Below are 23,338 nucleotides of genomic sequence, written 5' to 3'. Positions count from 1 at the left end.
TTCCTTTTATGGTCTGGGATCTTCTGCTGAATCTTCCTTCCTTGAGAGTATCTCAGATATCTGGTCAAGTCCTGATACACTTCTCTAATCGTTCTTTACTCTGACCCTCTATCTGTGTTCTCAAAACTAAGACATCTACTAGTACATATTAATCACTAATATAAGTAAATAAGGAAGCATTAGCTGGCACAAGCCTTGCTAGTCACAGATGCAGGGAGCTAACACAATCTCTGGTGTTTGTACTAGGTACTGTATGGCACAAAACTAACCATTGACCAGGAACATCAGACCAGACACTATTGTGCTAAAGTTAAAAGAATTGTCTAACATCTTGCCCCGCTGCTGCAGAGACTCCTTCTTAAAGAAATACCCCTTGTTTGGTGACAGGAGGGGCTGTGTGCAGGGGCACTGACCCGTCCTTGTCCCTCTGTTCCCGCGCAGGACGCAGGCAGAGATGGCCCACACGTGTCGGGGCACCATCAACCTGTCCACGGCCCACATCGACACCGAGGACTCGTGTAACATCGTGCTGTCCAACGGGGGCAGGACCTACCACCTGAAGGCCAACTCGGAGGTGGAGCGGCAGCGCTGGGTCACGGCCCTGGAGCTGGCCAAGGCCAAGGCCATCCGCATGCGGAACAACCAGTCAGGTAGGGAGCACCCCTGGAGCCTCCTCAGTGCCCCCTGGCACCCACATCCTCCCTCAGTACCCCCTGGCACCCAGATCCTCCCTCAGTACTCCCTGGCACCCAGATCCTCCCTCAGTACCTCCTGGCACCCAGATCCTCCTCCTCAGTACCCCCTGGCACCCAGATCCTCCCTCAGTACCTCCTGGCACCCAGATCCTCCTCCTCAGTACCTCCTGGCACCCAGATCCTCCTCCTCAGTACCTCCTGGCACCCAGATCCTCCTCCTCAGTACCCCCTGGCACCCAGATCCTCCTCCTCAGTACCCCCTGGCACCCAGATCCTCCCTCTCAGTACTCCCTGGCACCCAGATCCTCCCTCTCAGTACTCCCTGGCACCCACATCCTCCCTCTCAGTACCGCCTGGCACCCAGATCCTCCCTCAGTACCCCCTGGCACCCAGATCCTCCCTCTCAGTACCCCCTGGCACCCAGATCCTCCCTCAGTACCCCCTGGCACCCAGATCCTCCCTCTCAGTCCCCCCTGGCACCCAGATCCTCCTCCTCAGTACCCCCTGGCACCCAGATCCTCCCTCTCAGTACTCCCTGGCACCCAGATCCTCCCTCTCAGTACTCCCTGGCACCCAGATCCTCCTCCTCAGTCCCCCCTGGCACCCAGATCCTCCTCCTCAGTACCTCCTGGCACCCAGATCCTCCTCCTCAGTACCTCCTGGCACCCAGATCCTCCCTCTCAGTCCCCCCTGGCACCCAGATCCTCCTCCTCAGTACCCCCTGGCACCCAGATCCTCCCTCTCAGTACTCCCTGGCACCCAGATCCTCCCTCTCAGTACTCCCTGGCACCCAGATCCTCCTCCTCAGTCCCCCCTGGCACCCAGATCCTCCCTCTCAGTACCCCCTGGCACCCAGATCCTCCCTCTCAGTGCCCCCTGCCAGCAGCTCCTCTGTGCCTGCTCAGCTGTGCAGAACCTGCACAGATCCGATTTCGTACCTGGTGGGATGGAGCTGATGGTTTCCCAGGGACACAAAGGCTTGGACACAATGTTGTGGGCACCACTCATCTTCTCAGCTGGTTGGGCAGCTCTGGGAGGTCTTTAGAGCTGTGGTAATGGCTGTACATTGTGGACAGCCAGTAACAATGAACTCATGCTGATGAACTCGTCCCTGAAGGCAGGATGATGTGCCTCTCTCCTGGAGACTCTGCTGCTCTGTGTGGACAGGGAATGCTGTAAATGCAGTGGGCAGTGGCTCCTGTACCACATGGGTGGTGTTCCCATAGCTTAGTTTGGTAGATGACACATCTGTTTAGTTGAGCTGGCTCTGTGTGTGTCTCTCCTCCTCCCCCTTCCACACACCATGCTGTGCTGTGGTGTTTGTTGTGGTATTTGTTGGAGCAGCTTTGGCACTGCTGCATTGTGTAAAACTGTCAGAGCCCTGTGCCTGTCTCACAGCTCCTCCCCAGAGTGACACTGTTACTGCTCTGCTGGGTAATGGGTTGGTTAACAAACAGAATATTTCAGAAATAGTTCAGTGTTTATAACTCTTTTGGGATTAACTGTGGGTTTTCTTCTGCAGACCAACATAGCTTCAAGTTGCAGAAAACAAACCTCAGGAATGGAGAAGAGAAGGCTCCAGGGAGACCTAAAGGGGCTTCAAGAGAGCTGGACAGGGACTTTGGAAAAGGGCCTGAAGTGCCAGAACAAGGGGGAATGGCTTCCCACTGGCAGGGTTAGATGGGAGATTGGGAAGGAATTGTTCCCTGGGAGGGTGGTGAGGCCCTGGCACAGGTTGTCCAGAGAAGCTGTGACTGCCCTATCTCTGGAATGTTCAGTCCTGGATGGGGCTTGGAGCAACCTGGGATAGTGGAAGGTGTCCCCTTCAGGGGGTACACAGACAGGAGAGTGGAATGAGGTGGTCTTTAAGGTCCCTTTCAACCCAACCCGTTCTGTGATTCCACGATTCTGTGAATGTATCAAAAAGCTGGTGAGGCCCTGGCCCAGGTTGCCCAGAGAAGCTGTGGCTGCCCCTGGATCCCTGGAAGTGTCCAAGGCCAGGTTGGACGGGGCTTGGAGCAACCTGGGCTGGTGGGAGGTGTCCCTGCCCATGGCAGGGGGTGGAACAAGATGAGCTTTAAGGTCCCTTCCAACCCAAACCATTCCATGATTCCCTGATTCTAAGTATTGTGAACTCTCTGTCCCTTAAAATTCCAGCTCTGGAATATGCAAATGCAGGGGGAGAGCACATCTGACTGAGGAGAAGGGGGAAGTTCCTGGGCACACTTGTTTATCTGGGCAGAGAGTGACACTGTGCTGGTCCCACCTGCAGTGAGCTGGCTGTGGAGGCTGATGGTCCAGGAACATCCATAATGGGATGTGAGTCCTTTATCTGGGTGAGTGTGTGGAAAGGGGTCTCCTGGAGAGGTGGGTGTGTGGCTTCACCTTCCCCTTTTGGCCCGTGGGTGATGCTGGGGAGACGTGGAGGGGCCACGGAGCTGCAACCCAGCCCGGGGCCGTGGGAGCCTGTCAGCAGCACTGCCCCAGAGCCAGGCACAGTTATTTTGGTTTGTCTCTTCCCACAAAAATAGCAAGTGCAGAGACTTGCTGTCCTGAGGTTCTGGCCATGCTGAGTTCCTCACTCAGGGCTGAGGGCAAGGCAGCAGCAGTGCTGGTGTGGCTGTGCTGACTCAGCTGCCATCCAGCCCAGGGAGCTCAGGGGAGATCAAAACCACACACACTCCTCTTATTCCAGGCTTTTCTGATCTCATCTGAGGGGATAAGACACTCTGTGAGCAGGTGCTGAGTCCTTGTGCTGTGGAGGTAGAGCTGAGGAGATCACTACGTTACTTTGTGCTTTCATGTTCTCCTGGCTGATGGTGCTTTGTCCCAGTTAGAGATCTTTTCATTAAGGTAAAGAGTTGGTGTGTTAGGTTTGACCGTTTTGCTTGAATCAAAATAAAATTCCTAGTGTTGTGTCCCTGTGAGTGCTGGGTGAGCCCTGGGGTGGATGTCAAAGGTGGAAGGAGGAGACTCTGGATTTGCTGAAGAAGTCCTTGGGTCCTTCAGGTCTGCTCACATGGGGAATTGTCTGAATTGGCTCCTCTTACCCTGAGTGATCCCCCAAACCCGTGTTGTTTTCCAGGGCTGCTCTGCAGAGCCCAGATGGGCTCCAGTGGGCACAGAGGGTGGTGAGGAGCCATTTGGATTTGTGCTGATGAGGAGGAGCATCAGTGACTCTCACAGGCTGTGTCTCTGCAGGAATCAGTGCTCCCTCACTGCCTTCAGGGTGTTTGAGATTTGATGGGTGTTGGACTGGCAAATTGGGATAACTCTGCACGTACCTTGACTACTGGGAGAGCATTTTGGGGTGGATGAAAAGAGTCTGTGGAAGTGTTTTTAACTTGCTTGCTGGCTGGAGCTGTGCACCCAGAAAGGCCATTTCACAGGTCTGATTTTCATGTCTATTTTTAAGAAACAGCAAAACCTGTCCCCAGAGCAAGTATGAGATGGGAGACTGCTGTTCCCTGTGCTGTGTAGCTGGAGGAGCTCTGGTTTCCCCTCTGTCCAGTGCAGAGCTGGGACTATTTTGGTAACAAGCTGTGACCTGGGACACTGGTACTGAGAAATGTGGCCTGGGCTCTCTGTCCTCATCCTGCTTCCTGGGGAGAAACCTGCCTGGGGATCCTGGGGGATTAGTGGCAGAAAGTGAGAGTAGAGCTGAGCTGCTGGCTTAGCTCTGCTCAATTACCACATGTGCTTAATTCCTCTCAAACACATGTGTAGTGTCACAGGAGGACAGCAGGGTCCCACACCTGACTGGACAGCTCACCTTTAGCCTCTGTTCAGACAAACCTGGCATTCCTGTTCCTAGCTGGGATTACAAAGTGTTGGTAAAGTTGTAGTAAACTTGATTTGCCCACCTGGTTCCAAGCTCCATCACCTGCTTTCATCAGTGCTGGGTATGACCCTGTGCTGTTCTCTATCCTGAAAATCAGATTTCTGTGCTCACCCCCTGTATTTGGTGACTGTGGCTGGTTGATATTCTTTAAGAAAAAAATATAAAAATATGTATAAAACTATCCTTTGTGTTTAGGGCAATATCATGAGATACAGAAATTATATGAGTGCTGAATATATGGGGATTGGATTGTTTTCTTGGCTCTGTGATGAGGGGGTCTGTCCCCCATATTTTAAACACTGGGAAAACTCCCCAGAATGGACTTGGGCTGCTTGGGGAGGGAGTTGGTGACTCCTTTTGCCCCCCTGCTTGGCGGTTCTTGGGAGAAGAGAGGGTGAAGGCCATGCTGTGATTCAGGAGCATATTCCAGGCTGGCTTAAGGTGGTTTTGGTGTTCATGGAACTAAAATCCAGGAATTCACTGGATGGATCAGTGCTGGTATCTGTGCCAGGGCCAACTTACCTACCAACTGTGTTCAGAGGTGTCTGGTTCCTTTGGCTGGGGCTGAAGACAGCACAGCAAAAACAATGGGAATTGATAAGAAAAGTGGAAAAGATAAAATGTAGGTTTGCTCCATGTGCAGCTGTGATGTTGTCCCTGGAGAGGCCCTGGCTCTCCCCATGTTGGCTCAGAGGATTTTCAGCAGAACTTAACCAAAATCAAATCAAAAAAACAAACAGGCACAAGATTAACCAGACAAACAAAACCTCCTCCACCAAGGGAAGGGGGATGATGGAAAGTAAATTTTCCATCTGGAAGAAAGACAGCTGAAGGTGCCACGTGGGAGATGGTCAGTGCTGCAGGAAATGTGCTGGAGCACAAGTCTGATGAGGAGCTGAGGGAGCTGGGGGGGCTCAGCCTGGAGCAAAGGAGACTCAGGGGGGACCTTCTGGCTCTGCAACTCCCTGACAGGAGGGGGGAGCCAGGGGGGGAAGTGTCCTCCAGTTGTGCCAGGGGAGGTTTAGGTTGGATATTGGGAAAATTTCTTCATGGAAAGGGTGGTCAGGCACTGGCACAGCTGTCCTGGGCAGGGGTGGAGTCACCATCCCTGAAAGTGTTCAAAAAACATGTGGATGTGGCTCTGGGGACACGGGTTAGTGTGGACACGGTGGTGGTGATGGGCTGACAGCTGGACTTAAAGGTCTCTTTCAACCTGAATGATTCTGTGACTGAGTCTATGTCTTGGGGACAAGTGCCTATAACAAGAAGAAGGAGGAAATTATCAGGTCATAGGTTTAAATGGAGCAGGAATAATTAATACTTTGTTCAACACCCAGTTAAATTGTGGCACTCGCTGCGGGGAGCCAGAAAATCCAGAGAGACTCAACAGGTTTGGGCACAGTTTCATCTCTTGGGTTACAAGCTCTAACTCTCTGTGTGCAGAATGTGACCCAGGAGGTCCTCAGGCAGTACAGCACTGTAAGTGAAGGAGCAGTGCCCAGAGGAACCACTGCCTGTGCCCTGTCCCGTTATCTTGTTCCCAAAATACCAGTTACACCTTGCTTGCCAGGGAAGAGATGGAATTGCCTGAGCTGACCTCGTTCAACCATCCTGGGAAGGATTCACTTTGAAACTAGCACCCTGTGGTGTGGCTCTGGGATTTGGGATAACCAGATTTGACTGCTTGGGTTGTCTGGTTATTCTTCCTGCCTTAATGCATTGTTCTCTTCTTGGCAAACAGGGCAACTTTTTGGACGGCAGGAGAATGGGAGGTCTGAGTGGTGCCAGGGGAAGGGTTGTTGGTGGTGGTGGTGATGCCTTCTGCCCTGGTCCTGGGGTGAGTTTCTGCTGCAGCAGAGTGGAAAGGGAAGATCCAGCTCTGGAGAGGAACACTGGAGCCGTGTTCCCCACCCCAGGGTTGTTGTGCAGTTGGGTGGGTGAGACCCAAGGGACAGCTCAAGCCAGCAAGTGGTTCCCCTTCAGTGTCCTGGATCCAGCCTTTATAGTGGCATTAAAAAATAACCATCATGAATTATTCCTCAGCTTTCCCTTTAATTGCTCTAGTGGTAATGTCACTTTTGTTGCTTGATTTATCAGGGCTGGTTTTTGTCCTTTTTCCAAGTTTGTTTGCAAAAGCTGTTTTGACTTGGGCCCGTGACACTGCAAAGCATCTGCCACCTTCCCTGCCCTGCTCTGTGAATTATCCCCTTGTTGTCCTCCCCTGGCCTCCCAGAAGCTCCTGGCCAGGTGGCCTTGGTTTGTGCCTCTGCTTTGGCTGTGGCAGGACAGGACAATCCCTGTCATTGTTGTCCTTGTGCCCTCGACTCCAGCTCATCTCTGGCTGTAACAGTCCTGCTATTTCCAGCTCTTTGGACAAAAGCATTCCCTTTTCCCCTCCTCCTGTGAGTTCCTCCATCACTGGGAGCTGTTTTCCCTCTGCTGGAGAGCTCCTGTCTGGAGGCACTGGCTGCCAGCTCTCTATCACCTTGCTCTTCTAATTGCCTCTTTACCTTGGAGTCTTGATTTTCCCAGGATAGCTGGCTGCTGTTAACTATGCCAGGAGCTGCTGCCATGGGAAATAGAATTGACAGTGCTGCTGAGATGGAGCTCTTTGCTTGGGTTTCCTGCTCTCAACGATTCCTGTTTCCTCTCAGTGCCTTCTGTGCTCGCTTGTGTTCCCTCCTGCAGTGCCAGGATGCTCTGCCCCTCCCATATCCCTGTTCCCTTGGATCAGGATGGGTTACTCCACCTCAGCCACCACCAGTGAGCTGCAGCCAACCCTTCAGCTCCTCCTGGCTGACCCAGGCCAGGAAGGCTCTGCCCAGGGATCTGGACAGGCTGGATCTGGGGGCCCAGGCCAGCGGTGTGAGGGACAACAAGGCCAAGTGTTGGGTCCTGCCCTTGGGTCACCACAACCCCATGGAATGCTCCAGGCTGGGGCAGAGGGGCTGCAAAGCTGGAAAAGGCCCTGGGGGAGCTGGTGACAGTGGCTGGACATGAGCCCGGGTGTGCCCAGGGGGGCAGGAGGCCAATGGCCCCTGGGCTGTGCCAGCCCTGCTGTGTCCCAGCCCCAGGGCAGGGCCCGGCCCTGTGCTGGCACTGCTGGGGCACCTCCAGCCCTGGGGGCACTTCTGGGCCCCTCAGACAAGAGACACTGAGGGGCTGGAGCGTGTGCAGGGAAGGGAACGGAGCTGGGAAGGGGCTGGAGCAGCAGGAGGGGCTGAGGGAGCTGGGGGGGCTCAGCCTGGAGCAAAGGAGGCTCAGGGGGGACCTTCTGGCTCTGCAACCCCCTGACAGGAGGGGGGAGCCGGGGGGGAAGTGTCCTCCAGTTGTGCCAGGGGAGGTTTAGGTTGGATATTGGGAAAATTTCTTCATGGAAAGAAGTGGCTGAGTGCCCAGGAAATCACAGGTGATGGGGCTGTTGGCAAGCATCCTAATCATGGGAGTTTCGGTCCTGATGGATAAAGAAAGTAGTCTGAACACGTGTCTGGCATAAGAAATTAAAGTGACACACAGAAAAAAAGTGGTTTCCTATTTTTGTTGCTTTTAGAGTGTGTTTGTTCAGCCTGGGAATTTTTCTTTGGCTTGGGAATTTTGCAGGCCTAGAGCTGGGAGGGGCAGGGGAGTGAGTGCTTGATCGAGTGTCTGATCCTGATGGATGGACATCCAGCTGAAATGGGCTGAGATCCACAAGGCATGGAGTGACAGAACAAGGGAGAATGGCTTTAAAATGAGAGTAGGTTTGGATGGAATATTGGGAAGGTCCCCACCTGTGAGGGTGGTGAGGCCCTGGCCCAGGTTACCCAGAGAAGCTGTGGCTGCCCCTGGATCCCTGGATTGGATGGGGCTTGGAGCAACCTGGGATAATGGAAAGTGTCCTTGCCCATGGCAGGGGTGAGACTGGCTGGTGTTTCAGGTCCTTCCAACCAAACCAGTGTAGGGTTCTCTTGTCTACAGAGCCTCCAACTGCTCCTGGCTGCTGCCTGGCAGTGCAAACATGAGGAGGATGAGAGGAATCTGGAGGATTTTCTATTTCACAGCCCAGGAACTGCTTCCCTCCTCCCCCCCACCCCCCTTGGCTTTTTTCTAATCTGTTATAATTCTCCTGCTGCTGCTTTCCTGGTCTCCACCTCCCTTCCCTGTCGGGGTGGAGTAACCCCAGGACTGTGCTTCCCTCCTCGCTGTGCTGCTGATCTTCCCCTTGTTTCCCAGGTACAACACGCTGTTCTCCGCTCTTCTTTCCCAGATGTAATCCCTGATAATCATTCCTAGCGAAGGAACACAGAAAATGGTCCTTACATAACAGCACGACTGAAGCATTCCAGCAGGGGCTCAGTATTTAGGCCATTCCCGCTGCTCCGGCCCTGTCCTCCGGAGCGAGCGAAGGAGCCGCGTGGCTGCTCAGTCCTCACTGCAGTGGGGTCCGTGGCCCATGGAAGGTGTCCCTGCCCGTGGCAGGGGGTGGAACCAGATGGACTTTAAGATCCCTTCCAACCCAAACCATTCCATGATTCTGTGACAGGACAATGGGGAATGGCTTTCCAAACTAAGATTCCCAGCTTTCTGGGAAAACACACATGGAAAGGGGCTGGACACACAGGTAAAGCAGAACTTCATCCACTGGGAGAACAGCAGTACCTGAAGGGAACCTACAAGAAGAGTGGAGAGGGACATTGGACAAGGGCCTGAAGTGCCAGGACAAGGGGGAATGGCTTCCCACTGCCAGAGGGCAGTGTTAGATGGGATATTGGGAAGGAATTGTTCCCTATGAGGATGGGGAGGCCCTGGCCCAGGTTGCCCAGAGAAGCTGTGGCTGCCCCTGGATCCCTGGGAGTGTCCAAGGCCAGGTTGGACGGGGCTTGGAGCAACCTGGGCTAGTGGAAGGTGTCCCTGCCCATGGCAGGGGTGGAATGGATGGGCTTTAAGGTCCCTCCCAACTCAAACCTTCCATGATTCCATGATTCAGAGGGGGGTGGGAAGTGATGTCACAGCTCCTGGAGCTCTGCAGTTCTGCAGGACATGCACTTCACCTGCCCAACAGCACCACCCATCCCCAGCACCTGCCCTGCCTTGTGCTGCTGCCCAGGGCACAGGGGGACGAGGGAATGCTGGTGCTCTGCTCCCCGAGCAGTCACCCTCTGCTCTGCCCCTCCTGCCCTGTTCCAGGGCTCCTTGGATCCCTGGAGGAGCTGGCACTCCAGGCTGTGTGTGGTGAGCCAGGCCCGGCTGCCTGGCCTGGATGGCTCCTCCCTGGAACATTTTGGGCTCCTGTGTGCTCGGTGTTCCTGGTGAGGCTGTTTAATAACCCCTGAACATAAATACTGGAACGTGACGGAGCAGAGGAGGGGTGTAGGCGGGGCTGGGAAGGGCTGGCACTGCAGAGCAGAGCGGGGGTGGGCAGGAGGCTCCGCTCACGCTGGAACTCGGGAAGATGCTCCTGCTGGAGGAGGGGGGTGGGATGTGCAGCACGAGGATACTGGGGGAGGTTTAGATTGGTTATTAGGGAAAATTCCTTCATTGAAAGGGTTGTCCTGCCCTGTCCCAGCTGCCCAGGGCAGTGGTGGAGTCCCCGTCCCTGGAGGGGTTTAACAGCCCTGTGGATGTGGCACTTGGGGACAGGGTCAGTGGTGGCCTTGGCAGTGCTGGGGAAGGGTTGGACTTGATGATCTCAGAGGGCTTTTCCAACCTTAATGATTCCATTATTCTATGAAGTTTGCTGGCACATCAGGGCCTTTCTTTCCTCACCAGAGTGACCTGGGAGAGCTGCAGTGAAGGAAAAGGCTCTTTTTTGGCTGAGCTGATGCAGAAGGAGTTTGGTGCAGGTCCACAGGGAGGAGAAATCCTTCTCAGTCCTTGCTCAGTCCTGTGCCGTGGCTGTGGGAGCTGGGAGGGTGGGGAATAATTCAGGAGCTGAAGTAACCAACTGCAGACATCAGGTGCAGGGCAGTTCACCCTGTGGAAGGTGGAGAGCAGATGTTTCACCAGCAAAAATGGGAGAGAGATTAATTCCTACAGTGAGAATTGTGCTATTCCTTGAGTTGATAAATATCAAGGTGGCAGAATGCTCTCTGCTGTGCCATGTCTGTAGGTACTGCAAAGCTGTTCTTGTGTTTCAAACTGCTGTGGATTGTTGTTGGTTTGTGTTTCTCCTGTGCCCATCTTCTGTGTTTCTTTAAAGTCTGCTTTTTCTTTATTTCATTATTTACAGCCTCTCACCCCATGCTCTGGACAAACACTGTGTGTGAGTGCATGATTTGTGTTAGGAGATTTATCATTCCATGTTTTCCAGCTGTTTGTAAATCAATGTTTCCTTTCTCTAATTCTTGATGGGCTTTTTTGTGTTGCTTCCACGTGATTTCTTCACTTCCACACATCTTTTTGTCAAGGGAATTTGCCAAGGTCACTTGGCAAGGCTGCAAAGCCAAAATCAATGATACCTGGGCAGCTGTGTACATATGGTTAATTAACTCATGGCTAATTATTTCCCTTGGGGAATTACAAATGGAAGTTTGTGCCTTCGCAGGGTCATAGAATTACAGAATCATGGAATGGTTTGGGTTGGAGGGACCTCAAAGCTCATCTCATCCCACCCCCCTGCAGGGCCACCTTCCACCAGCCCAGGTTGCTCCAAGCCCCGTCCAACCCGGCCTTGGACACTCCCAGGGATCCAGGGGCAGCCACAGCTTCTCTGGGCAACCTGGGCCAGGGCCTCCCTAGTGCCAGGGCCTCACCCTGTGTCTGTGTGTCCCAAGTGTGAGGTTCCAGCCTCTCCAGATGAGCCCGGCTTGGGGCTGCCCAGGACACCTGGTGTCAGTGGTACCAGTGGCCCAGGGCAGCATCACCCCCAGTGAGGGCAGGAGGAGACCAAGCCCCTCCAACTGCCTGTGTCCCCCTGAGAGCAGTCCCCCTCCTTGCCCCCCATTCCCTGGTGCCACCCAGCCATCACAGTGGAGCTCTGGGACAGCCCAGCAGAGGCTTTGTCGGGTGTGACAGGGTCAGGATCCTCCCTTGGGAGCAGCCTGCTCTTCATCAGACATGTGCCAGGGGCTGAGGGGTCCCCCTGTCCGTCCTGCTGGCTGCTCCCAGGCTCACACAGCTCCCTGTCCAGGAACAAGCCACAGGTACAACAGTTAATCCTGACCAGGCAGAGCATCCCAATTCCCAGTGCCCAGCTCAGCAAGGAAGGACCATCTGCACTGACATTCATCCCAACTCCTGTTATAAGTTCCCAAAATGACAAACCCAGTTAATATTAGCAAGTGCAGCAGAGAAGTAGCGACACGGATCATCCTTCCCACTTCTGCACCCACGCAGGAACGGGGATTTTTCAAATCCCAGGGAATAAACACTGTGCAGCTGGCAAGGAGCCAGGGGAAAGTCACCCTCGGTGGCAAGGCTATGGAGTTTGAGCAAGAAAACACTTCCATATACTACAGAGTTGTTGTTTTTCACAACAGGCAAAGAATGTGGTTTCCTTAAGTACCAGTGACACTCCAGGTTTGGTTCTGGAAGACTAAACTGCTTTTGAAAATATTTGTGCTAAAAATAACACCAAAGCTTTCAAGTGCTCCTAGTGCTGTCTAAAATGGGAGCATGCAGCATATTTACATGCTGGAAAACCTTATTGCCTAACGAAGAATCCCAGGTTTCTGGAAAAAGGGACATGGAAAGGGACTGGACACACAGATAAAGCAAAACTTTATCCAGTGGAAGAACCAAAGGACAGGGCTTTGTGAAGGAAGCCTACAGGAAAGGTGGAGAGGGACGTTGGACAAGGGCTTGGAGTGACAGGCCAAGGGGGAATGGCTTCCCAATGCCAGAGGGCAGGGTTAGACGGGATATTGGGAAGGAATCCTTCCCTGGGAGGGTGGGGAGGCCCTGGCACAGGTTGCCCAGAGCAGCTGTGGCTGCCCCTGGATCCCTGGAAGGGATACTTGGAGCAGCCTGGTCTATGGAAGATGTTCCAGGGGACAGAACAAGATGAGCTTTAAGGTTCCTTCCAACCCAAACCAGTCTGGGATTTCAGGATTCTATTCTGCTCTGCACAGTTCCATCCCAGGGGGTTCCCAGTGTAGTTTGATGGCGTGGGTTCCTCATGGAGATGCTGGAACATGGAGCTGTGGGTGCAGGAATGGGAAAAAGCCCTGCAGCCATGTCCTGGCACATCCTGGCTCTTGTGCCTGGAAGTCTTGCTCAGTGCTAGAAATGGACTCTTGTTCCTTATGTTTTTAAGGCAAGTTTCACTTGTAAGTAGTTTTTAATGCCAGGTTTAGTAACACAATGGGGATTTTCATATTATTGGGAGCACCAAGGGGGAGATTTCCAGCTCACCTCATCAGTTCAGTGTATTTATTTCAGTGTTATTTTTAGGCATTTAAAATTCCCACGGGCTTTTTTCCTTTACCTGGCACAGAAAAAGGCTGTAGGTAAATCAGTTTTGAACTCTGAAAATAATAACAGTTCTTACTAATTAGAAGTGAGTCACTAGATGAAAGCTGATCACTTCAACGAGTCTGAAGGCATCTCTTGGGGGTTGAGCTGGGGCAGGGGTGAGGGTGGCAGAGCTGTTGGACCCTAAGGAGTGAAGGATTGACAGGAAACCCTTCTGGTGTGGGGTTTGGGTCTAATGAAACCCAACAGGTTCTGCTCCTGGCCACAGAAGGGAGAATGGGGTCTGAGCTCCTTGTGGGGTAGGGCAGGTCAGTGCCACCCTCACAGGGCACAGTGAGTCCCTCAGATGTTCTCCCTGCAGATAAAGGAATTTGTCTTTCTTTGGGTCGGATGTGATGTCCTTTGATGTCTTTCTCTGGGTGGTTAGTCAGGGATCAGGGAATTGGTAGGACTCACAGCTTGAGAGGAATGATGGCACCAGTGTACCTGCAGATCTGTGTGTGCCTCCATCCCCACGGGATTTCTGACGTTCCTCTGGAAAAGGTGGATGGGATGACTGAGTATGCTAAAGTCACAGAATCAAAGAACTGTTTAGGTGGGAAAAGCCCTCTGAGATCATCAAGTCCAACCATCCCCCAGCACTGCCAAGGCCACCACTGACCCATGTCCCCAAGTGCCACATCCACAGGGCTTTTAAATCCCTCCAGGGATGGGGACTCCACCCCTGCCCTGGGCAGCTGTGCCAGGGATGGGCAACCCTTCTGGGGAAGAAAAGTTCCCTGATATCCAGTCTAAACCTCCCCTGGCACAGCTGGAGGCCATTCCCTCTCCTCCTGTCCCTTGTTCCCTGGGAGCAGAGCCCGACCCCCCCCCGCTCCCCCCTCCTGTCAGGGACTTGCAGAGCCAGAAGGTCCCCCCTGAGCCTCCTTTGCTCCAGGCTGAGCCCCCCCAGCTCCCTCAGCCCCTCCTGCTGCTCCAGCCCCTTCCCAGCTCCGTTCCCTTCCCTGCACATGCTCCAGCCCCTCAGTGTCTCTTGTCTGCGGGGCCCAGAAGTGCTCCCAGGGCTGGAGGTGCCCCAGCAGTGCCAGCACAGGGACAGGCCCTGCCCTGGGGCTGGGACACAGCAGGGCTGGCACAGCCCAGGGGCCATTGGCCTCCTGCCCCCCTGGGCACACCCGGGCCCGTGTCCAGCCACTGTCACCAGCACCCCCAGGCCTTTCTTCCCAGGCAGTTCCAGTCACATGGTGGTTTGCTCTCTGCTTCCATCCGAGCATGCAGCAGGAGCAGGTTGCCCTCTCCTGGCACGTTCCTTCCATGGAATTCTGGCTGAGCTTGGACAGTCGGTGGATTTGCAGGATTGGCCCTGAGGCTCCTCAGCTCTTGCATAAGCCACGTCCCTGCAGAGGGCTTGGCCTCAGAGGTGCTGAGGGTGTTTCACTGAATCACTGAATCGTTTTGGTTTGAAAAGACCTCCGAGGTCATTGAGTCCAACCTTTGACTGACCACCTCCGTGTCAGCCAGAATTTGCTTCCTATCCTTGACTTCGTAACCAGCCTTTATAGGACGTTGTAGGAGAGAGGGATTTATCAGCCAGACTCTGCTTGGACACTCTTTCAGGGGGCAGGAGCGTCGGCTCCTCTGGTGGGGCTGGTTGGGAAGAGCTGCTGCTCCTCTCCCTCATTCCACTCCTTCCCCAGCCTCAGGCAGAGCCCTCAGGCTGCTCATGGGATGTGGGAACTCCCAAATGCCCTCCACCCACATGCCAGGTTGGAAGCAGCTCATCCTGCTGGGCTGTGCTGGCATCTTGTGGTGCTTGTGCTCCTGCAGCACTTCTGCTCCTCCAGGCTCTGGAATGGGCTCTGATAATCCTTCGGGTATTTCCCTGCATCCAACCTGGCAAATTTACAATTCTGATGGAGTCCAGGAGTCTTTAAGTTAAAATTGTCACTCCAGGGAGTGAGGATCAGCTTCCAGAGGATATAATGCCACTTTTATTCTGCTCAGCTTTTTATTTTATTTGAAGAAAATCTCTGTTGCATAATAAGTTGTAGCTTTTCCCAGTGGCTCTGCTGGTGAGGTGGGATGCATGCCTGGAGTGCTACTTCTGCTGGGAGGCAGCAGAGGGGGGACTGCTGAGGGTCCCAGCTGCCCTGGGATGAGGACATTTCGTCCCTTCCCTCAAGAAGGGCCCAGGGTTTCCACTGCTGGAATATTTATCCATCAGTATTTAAATATTTGTGTCCACATGTTTGTCATCATGGGTGTAACCGAGCTCTGAGGCATCATGGGGCTGAATAAAAGGAAAATAAGTTGTTGCCTCTGTTTGGCATCCTGGAATGAAACCATACAAAAAGAAGTGATTTATCAAAAACCAAGTCTCTAGAATAGTCAAATATTGAATGTATTCCATAACTGTATATTCAAGAGGCTGGACAGACTCTTTAGTCTTATTACCAGAGATGGCAGGAGGTGACAGCTGACCCTGGGGCTGTCCCCTCCCTGGTCTCAGTGTTGCCTGATCACAGACAGATGGACAACAGGAAAACCTGGCCCAGCTGGGTGATGGGGAGGGGAGGGGGGACCCTGAGCTGGTGTCCCCGGGGACACACAGGGACCCTGATGGGAAGCACATGGCAGGGGGTGTCTCTTGTGGATGCTGGAGCTGCCTCCAGGGGAATCACAGAATCATCTATGTTGGAAAAACCCCCCAAGACCGTGGAGTCCAACCATTCCTCACTGAAGGGGATGTTGTGTGAGAGGAGGTGGGAACCTGCAATGCCTGAGGTCCCTGGGGGTTCCTGCAGGTCTCTGCTCCCCTCTCCAGGTCAGGGAGCTCTCCCTGACCCACCCAGGGCCCTGGGAGCACCTTACCAGTGGCTCTCCAGCCTCTCCTGCAGGAGCCCTGTCCTGGGATGAGTGGGAAGCAGTTTGAGCACGGATCCAGCTCCAGCTTTTCCCAGGAGGCTGTGCTGGGAACGAGCCCTGCACGGTCTGGGACAAGTGCTGAGACACAAACCCAGTGTGGGGTGCAGAGACACTTCTCCAAGGATGGATGCACCCTGGAGCCTGCTTTTTTTCCATATAAAATGACTGCTCGTGGTACTGTAATAACATTATGTTGGCAGGGATGCTGTTCCTGGAGATGGATAACCAGTGGGGTTTTGACCTCACTTATTAGATTTGTAGCTTCAACTAAAAATCCAGCTTTAAGTAGTGTTGCCAATTTAAAATGAGTCTCCTCAGGGAGCAGCTCTCCCTCTGGCAGTAACTCATTCATGAGAAGCCCAAATATTCATTTACAGCTAAAGCTGGTCCAGGGAAGGGAAAACAAGGAGGGCTGAAAGCCTGACAGGATGATAAACACCCAATTTATGGTTCTCTCCCCCAGATGTACTGGTGGGAGCTTAAATTGCTGACAGAGCTGTTCCAAGGGCAGTGGTAGGTGTTACATTTGGGAGCATGGGAATGCAGTGGTGACATGGCACACAGGGTGATCCCTCAGCTCCTGGCAGGAGGGAGGCTGGGAGGGCTGTGCAGAGCCCTTGGACACAGGCAGCAGCACCAGGAGAAGGACCTGCTGGTGTAAGGTGCTGGCACTGACTTTGAAGAGGATGGAGGGGATAGAAAAGCTGTTCAGACTTTATAAACAGGCTCCTGGGTGCTGCAGGAGGAGGTTTCCCGGTCATGGGGGTGGATTTATTGTTGTCCTCTGCAAAGAGGAGGCTCAGGTTGGACATCAGGAGGAATTTCTTCATGGCAACGGTGGTCAGGCACTGGAACTGCCCAGGAGGAGGTGGAGTCCCCATCCCTGGAGGTGTCCAAGGAAGGACTGGCCGTGGCACTCAGTGCTCTGGACTGGGGAACAGGTGGGGATGGGGCACAGGGTTGGACTCCATGGTCTTGGAGGTCTTTTCCACCCTCAGTGCTCCTGTGGTTCTGAGGAGGTTGGTTGTTTTCTCGGGCCCAGTTGGTCCTGCTGCCCAGGTTCAGAGCTGTGACCTGCAGCCAGGCCGTGTGCCAGCCAGGGCAATGTTCCTGCTTCCCAGAAATGGTACAGAGTGTGCTCTATTCCTGGCAGGATTTTCTCCTGGAGCAGTACAGCTCATTTCCCTGGAGGGGGAGGTGGAGCAGTCCTGCCATCCCAGTTACCTGGATGCTGCATGGGGAGGACTGAAAGAGGTCTCCTGCCTAAATCCAGTTCTTGCAGGCTGCAGGGAGTGGTGCAGTCTGTGGAGAGCAGCTGGAGCTGTGTTTCTCCACGTGTGACTGGCTCTGGAGCTGGATGGGGTTGCGTGTAACCCTCGTGACTCTGCAGAACCAGCAATTCCATTTGCAGTGGTGCTGCATCTCCCTGACTCAGTTCCCAGCTGAGCCACCTCTCTTTTCTTTCTTTTTCTGTCAGCTCAGCAAGGGGCCTCTCCCTTCCCTGGGTGATCCTGGAGAGCTTGACCAGGAGGAGCATTTTCCTGCTCCATTTTGCTCCTTAGCATCTTGTTACCAACCAGTGCAAAGAAGATATACTGGAGGGTTGTGAATATCTGGCTTTGAAAAAGGAAGGGAACTAAAAAAAAGTCAAGTTACCCCTGGATTTTGCCTCTGCTCTCCAGCCCTGGCTGCAGGATGGATGAGCTCCTGCATGAACTTCCTCCAGCAGCTGAGATGTCCATGGGCAGGACTGGGGGTGTGTCATGAAAACATCACATGTGAGCTCTTCCCACTGCTTGTATACACTAAACCAAGGTTATTTTGGTTATTCCATCTATTTCCATCTTGAGGGTGAATTGCATATCGGAAGAACCATTAATCCAAGGTTTCAATAGCACACAAACCCACTGTGGGACTCAGTGTCACCAAGGAGGGGCCCATGAGGGTTTTTCTCACTCCAGCAGTGTTTTTGAGAGGAATAAAATCAATGAAGGCAGGAGCAAAGTTGAAGGAAGAAGCCAGTTGTTGGGCAAAGCTGCTGAAGAGTCTTCAGGGAGCTGTTTTCTCTGGAGACGACCTTTGTGTCTGACCTTGGCCCAGTTTGGCTTCTGAGCATCCCCTGGTTTTAGATTTGCAGCCTGGAGATGGTGAGATGGGGCTTAAACCACCCTGGACCTGCATGTGGATATCCTGGTGATATCCAGAGGGTGAAATTCTTCTCAATCAGGAAAGAAATCATAGAATTGTGGAATGGCCTGGGTTGGAAGGGACCTTAAAGATCTTATTCCAACTCCTGTGCCATGGGCAGGGACACCTTCCACTAGCCCAGGTTGCTCCAAGCCCCGTCCAACCTGGCCTTGGACACTTCCAGGGATCCAGGGGCAGCCACAGCTTCTCTGGGCAACCTGTGCCAGGGCCTCCCCACCCTCACAGGGAAGGATTTCATCCCAACATCTCATCTATCCCTGCCCTCTGGCAGTGGGAAGCCATTCCCTGTCCTTCCAGGCCCTTGTAAATAGTCTCTCTCCATCTTTCTTGGAGAATATCCTGAGTTGGGAAGGACCCACAAGGATCATCCAGTCCAACTCCTGACCCTGCACAGACACCCCAGCAATCCCACCCTGTCCCTCAGAACATTGTCCAAACCCTCCTGGAGCTCTGGCAGCCTTGGGGCTGTGCCCACTGTCCTGGGGAGCCTGGGCGGTGCCCAACCAGCCTCTGGGGATGGTGATGGGGTGAGATGGGGCTCAGGGGTTTTGCTCCATGGAGGTGGATTCTGCTGAATGCAGCGATGGAAAACTGAACACGTGGAGAGAGGGCTGGAGATGTTGGTTGTTGGGATGTGATGCTTTGCCTGTGTTTAAGTGTTTTTAAGAGTAAGCCTCTAGTGACAGTAATTCCTTGCAGGGAGAAGAGGAATGAGAAAGTCTAAAACCCAAAGAAACAAAGGTGCCATTATGTTTTACATTTTTCTTCTTTATATTTTACCCTGTAGATAAATTCTTCCTTTGATGCACAGAGCAAGAGAGAAGGTCCAGTGTTCCCTACTTGGCTGGAGAAGGTTTAAATACTGAATATGTTTTGCTTTTGAAACTCTGGAGAGTTTTCTTGCAGTGTAAGCACAGGGAGAATTACTTTTGCTGGGAGGGAGGAGAGGACCAGAAAAGGTTTAGAGAAGAGTGAGGCCCTGGCCCAGGTTGCCCAGAGAAGCTGTGGCTGCCCCTGGATCCCTGGAAGTGTCCAAGACCAGGTTGGACGGGGCTTGGAGCAACCTGGGCTGGTGGAAGGTGTCCCTGCCCATGGCAGGGGTGGAATGAGAGGATTTTTAAGGTCCCTCCAATCCAAACCACTCCATGATTCTGTGATAATTAAGTTCACTTCACACCTGTGTAAGGGAACGTGTGTGATTTTTGGGGGCTCATACTTTAAAATCAGGAATTTAGAGATCTGAGGAACACCAATCCCTTTAGGCAATATTTGAAAAAATCAAATTTTTTAAAAAAAAACCAAAAAAGCAAAGGGTGAAGATGTGTTGTGTGTTTTCCAATACACCAAAGGTTTTTGCAGAGGGAAGTGGCCACTTCTCCCTTGTGTCTGCAGGGGGCAGAGACAATCCCTGCAGCTGGAGCAGAGAGATAATTTGGCAGTTGGAAATAACTCTGTGCCTACAAACCGCATGAATCCTAAAGCAGGAACACCTGGAATCAGCATAGCTGTTTTATTTTAATTTTTTTTTTCTGTGTTTAGGATATCTGGGCATTTCAAGGCAGTTTTATATTATATTACACAGTAAATTATTATAGTTATTATAATTAATATCTTATATTTAGTATATTATAGAATAATTCAGTGTAGGCAGAAGTGCCCAGAATTATTTTTAGGTGGTTGTAGCATCCTGCTTTCCACAAGGACTCATTGAGGAGCCCATCTGTGTGTCACCCTCAACATGCAGCTCTGCCCTGATGTGCTCCCGAAGAGATCCCAAAAAAGGGGCTGGTTTTATGCTTTGGAAACTTTTAAAAGGTGAAATTTTGGAATTGGAAGCTTTTGAAAGGTGAAATTTCCCAGGTTTCTGTGTTGTCTGAGCCCGTTGGGTGCCTGCCGTGTGCTGGGGCAGCGCAGGGTGAGCGTGGTGAGTGTGGGGTGCAGGGAGGGGAGGAGGAGAGGGAGGAGGAGGAGGAGGAGGAGGAGGAGGAGGAGGCACTGCCAGCCCCAGGGCTCAGAGCTCGGAGCAGAGGGAAGGGGCCGGGATGAGGATATGGAGCCTGCGGAGGGCGGCCCGGGGGGAGGCTCTGCTGGGCTCGGAGCCCCCCGAGCCCAATCCCGGCCCGGCCCCGCGGGGCTCGGCCCCGCCCGAGCGCTGGAGGAGGAAGAGGTGCTGTGGGAAGCACAGTACGTAATTCCATGGATCCACTTCATGGATCCACGCTGTGAGCAGGGAAGGCTGGCTGAGCTCAGCGTGTGTGACCCCCAAACTGTGGGGCTTTCTGAGTGCTGGGGCTGCAGCATGTGGGGTCGGGCTCCTTTTGGGGTGTGTGATGGGTTTGGAAGTGTCTGGGAGAGAGCCTGAAGTTCCTTAGAGACTTAAACTAATATTTCAATTGATAAAGTGATGTTTCCCCCATATGTGAGGGCTCTCCAGAGCTCACAGCACGTCCCTGTGTGGGGGCAGCCCTTCCACCTTCTGTGATGGTCAGGCTGGATGGGGCTTGGAGCAACCTGGGATTAGTGGAAAGTGTCCCTGCCCATGGCAGGGGGTGGGACTGGGTGAGCTTTAAGGTCCTTTCCCACTCAAACCATTCCAGGATTCTACACACTGGGGGGAACCTCTGAATTGGGCAGAAGTTACTTCAGCTGCTCCAAATAAAGTGTTTGTGATGGGTTTATGGTGGCTGAGCTGGAGGTGGAGTTGGTTTGGTCTCACTGATTCTGTCAGACTCTGGATTTTGAAATCATCATTTTTATCAGTTGGTTTTGGATGTGGCAGAGGTGTAAAGATCCTAGAAAATTAGGGACTGTGGATGCTTTTAAGGTTAGTTGGACAATGATGAGAAGAAAAGGAGGTGTCAGGTGAGATGTGCAGCCCCGGACTGCAGGGGGAGGGTGTTGGTGGGCACGGAACAGGAACAGGAGAACAGGGAGTACTTGAAGTGTCTCCACTTTGGTTTGGAATTTCATGAAGCTTGGACAAAGAAATCAGACTAAACCCAAATGACAACCATCCTCTGACCTTCTCACCTCATTTTCTTCCAGGAACAGTATTTGGAAGGTAGAAGTTGCATTTTTAAAGGTGTTTTTGATGTGGTTTCCTGGAAGGCAAATGATCTGGTGTTGCTGGTAGAGCCAGTGGTCCAGGAGCGTGTCCATGGGATGCTGGGTGTGCCATGGGGAGGTGGATTGTCTCCTTCTGGTTCCCCTCATGTTTGTCCCAGCCTTTCCATGGCCCCTTGACCAGCCCTGGGTGTCCGACCCCCCAACTCCAGTCCCACCTGACCCACCTCCTGAGTTTCAGTTACTCAGCAAGAGGTAACATTGTGATTCCAGTATTTCCTGTGGAAAGCCAGCAAGGAGAAGTCTCGTCCTGACAGAGCAGCAGGGCAGGTAGCACTTCCCAGGCACCTACTGCTGATCCTGGGAGCCAGGGAACTCTTGCTTTTGAGCAGAATGAGCTAAATTCAGGGATAATCTGTTGTTCAACAGGGAACTTCAGGACTGCTTTTCAGTTTAGATGAGTAACTGAAGGTGTGACTTAAATATTGGCAGGAGGAGATTGGGGCAGCTGGCAGAAGAGATGCAGAGCTGTAACAGTTTGGGAACATTATCCTGATGCAAAGAATCTTAGTTTTGCTTTCCATGATCCCGCCTTGAGTTCCTGCAACAGGAGCACAGCCCAATTGTGTTCAGCCTCCACTGCAATGAAGAAGTTGCTTAGAAGAGCAAAGTGAAGAGTATGTTGGTGGAAAAGCTCTTCCCTAGGGAATTAAACAGACATCCAGTGCATTTTCCTGCAGTAAACTGGGGGCAGGCACTGACCAGGGCAGGGCCTGTCCCTGTGCTGGCACTGCTGGGGCACCTCCAGCCCTGGGGGCACTTCTGGGCCCCGCAGACAAGAGACACTGAGGGGCTGGAGCGTGTGCAGGGAAGGGAACGGAGCTGGGAAGGGGCTGGAGCAGCAGGAGGGGCTGAGGGAGCTGGGGGGGCTCAGCCTGGAGCAAAGGAGGCTCAGGGGGGACCTTCTGGCTCTGCAACCCCCTGACAGGAGGGGGGAGCCAGGGGGGGTCGGGCTCTGCTCCCAGGGAACAAGGGACAGGAGGAGAGGGAACGGCCTCCAGCTGTGCCAGGGGAGGGTCAGGTTGGACATCAGGAGGAATTTCTTCATGGAAGGGGTTGTCAGGCATTGGAAGGAGCTGTCCAGGGCAGGGGTGGAGTCCCCCATGGAATCCCTGGAGGGATTTCAAAGCCCTGTGGATGTGGCCCTTGGGGACATGGGTCAGTGGTGGCCTTGGCAGTGCTGGGGGAACAGTTGGACTTGATGATCTCAGAGGGCTTTTCCAGCCTTAATGATTCTATGATTCCATGATTTTCAGGGAAGAGGAGTGAGCGTAGGAAATGACAGCTCTGCTGATCACAGGCACCCCCAGGGGTTGGGGACTGGGGATATGGGGGGGTGGTTTGTGTAAATACCTCTGAGGTACAGCCCTGGGTGTGTGTTGGCTCCAGTCTCACTGTCAAAACACAGATCCTGCTTCCAGATCTTGGATCTGATAACAGAACTGGAAGTGCTCATTTTGAGCCAAATCCCATCAAGGCCCCCCCTCCAATTAAAAATCATGTTTCTTGGGGTGTTTATTTTCCCCTTAAAAGCTGCTGGTTCTTACCCAAACCATCAGTATATGCCAGTAATTTAATAAAACCTTTGTATGCACATGCATTGCCAGCATTAGTTTTCCAGCCTTGAATGTGCAGTGTTAGCTTGATTTTCCTGAATTTGCCCTTTTTCCCCCCGGAATGCTCACACAATCCCTGCCTCTATTTAAATATGTATCCACAGAGACTGGTTGCAGCTTAAAAGCTGGAATAGAAACCTTGACTTTCTCCTGTGAAATCCTTGTAGTCCAGCTAAAGTGGGAGAAAATGATCAAATATAAATTATTAATCCTTGTGGATCCATGGCAGCATCCCGGGGATCCCCAGTTCCCACTCCATGCACACACGGAGCAGCTCCTGGCTGCAGCTGCTGAGATCAGAGGGAATTGTGATTTATGCCACATTTTTCCTCTGGAATTACTCATTCCCCTGACACTGGGGAAATACTAAAGGCTGGGAAAATCCAATCCTTCCACAATAGAGGGGGGAGAAAATGGACCTCAGGAGGGCAGGGGTTGGAGGAACCTCGGAGGGTTTGGTACGGAACCGCTGGGATGTGAAACGGAGCAGAGCGAGTAAAATGGATAATGGAGTTTCTGATAGAAAGAAAGGAATTCTG

The 23,338-nt window shown here is 52.9% G+C and overlaps 1 protein-coding gene and 1 long non-coding RNA gene across 5 annotated transcripts in view; both read left to right on the top strand.

Annotated features, from left to right (window-relative positions):
* Positions 1-23,338, top strand: part of OSBP2 (oxysterol binding protein 2) — a 105,933-nt gene that overhangs the window by 25,817 nt on the left and 56,778 nt on the right. For all 4 annotated transcript variants that reach the window (XM_064674551.1, XM_064674552.1, XM_064674554.1 and 1 more), the window contains one exon: positions 442-650. In XM_064674551.1, the coding sequence (XP_064530621.1) occupies positions 442-650 (209 nt within the window). The remainder of the gene's footprint in view (positions 1-441; positions 651-23,338) is intronic.
* LOC135423907 (uncharacterized) lies at positions 9,323-18,945 on the top strand. Its single transcript, XR_010435011.1, has 2 exons — positions 9,323-9,824; positions 18,848-18,945. It is a non-coding gene; the product is annotated as an uncharacterized LOC135423907 (long non-coding RNA).

Source organism: Pseudopipra pipra, chromosome 18, assembly GCF_036250125.1.
Source record: "Pseudopipra pipra isolate bDixPip1 chromosome 18, bDixPip1.hap1, whole genome shotgun sequence".
NCBI classification, from domain to species: domain Eukaryota; kingdom Metazoa; phylum Chordata; class Aves; order Passeriformes; family Pipridae; genus Pseudopipra; species Pseudopipra pipra.
The sequence above is the reverse complement of the archived record's forward strand: the minus strand, read 5'-3'. Positions and strand labels throughout refer to the sequence as shown.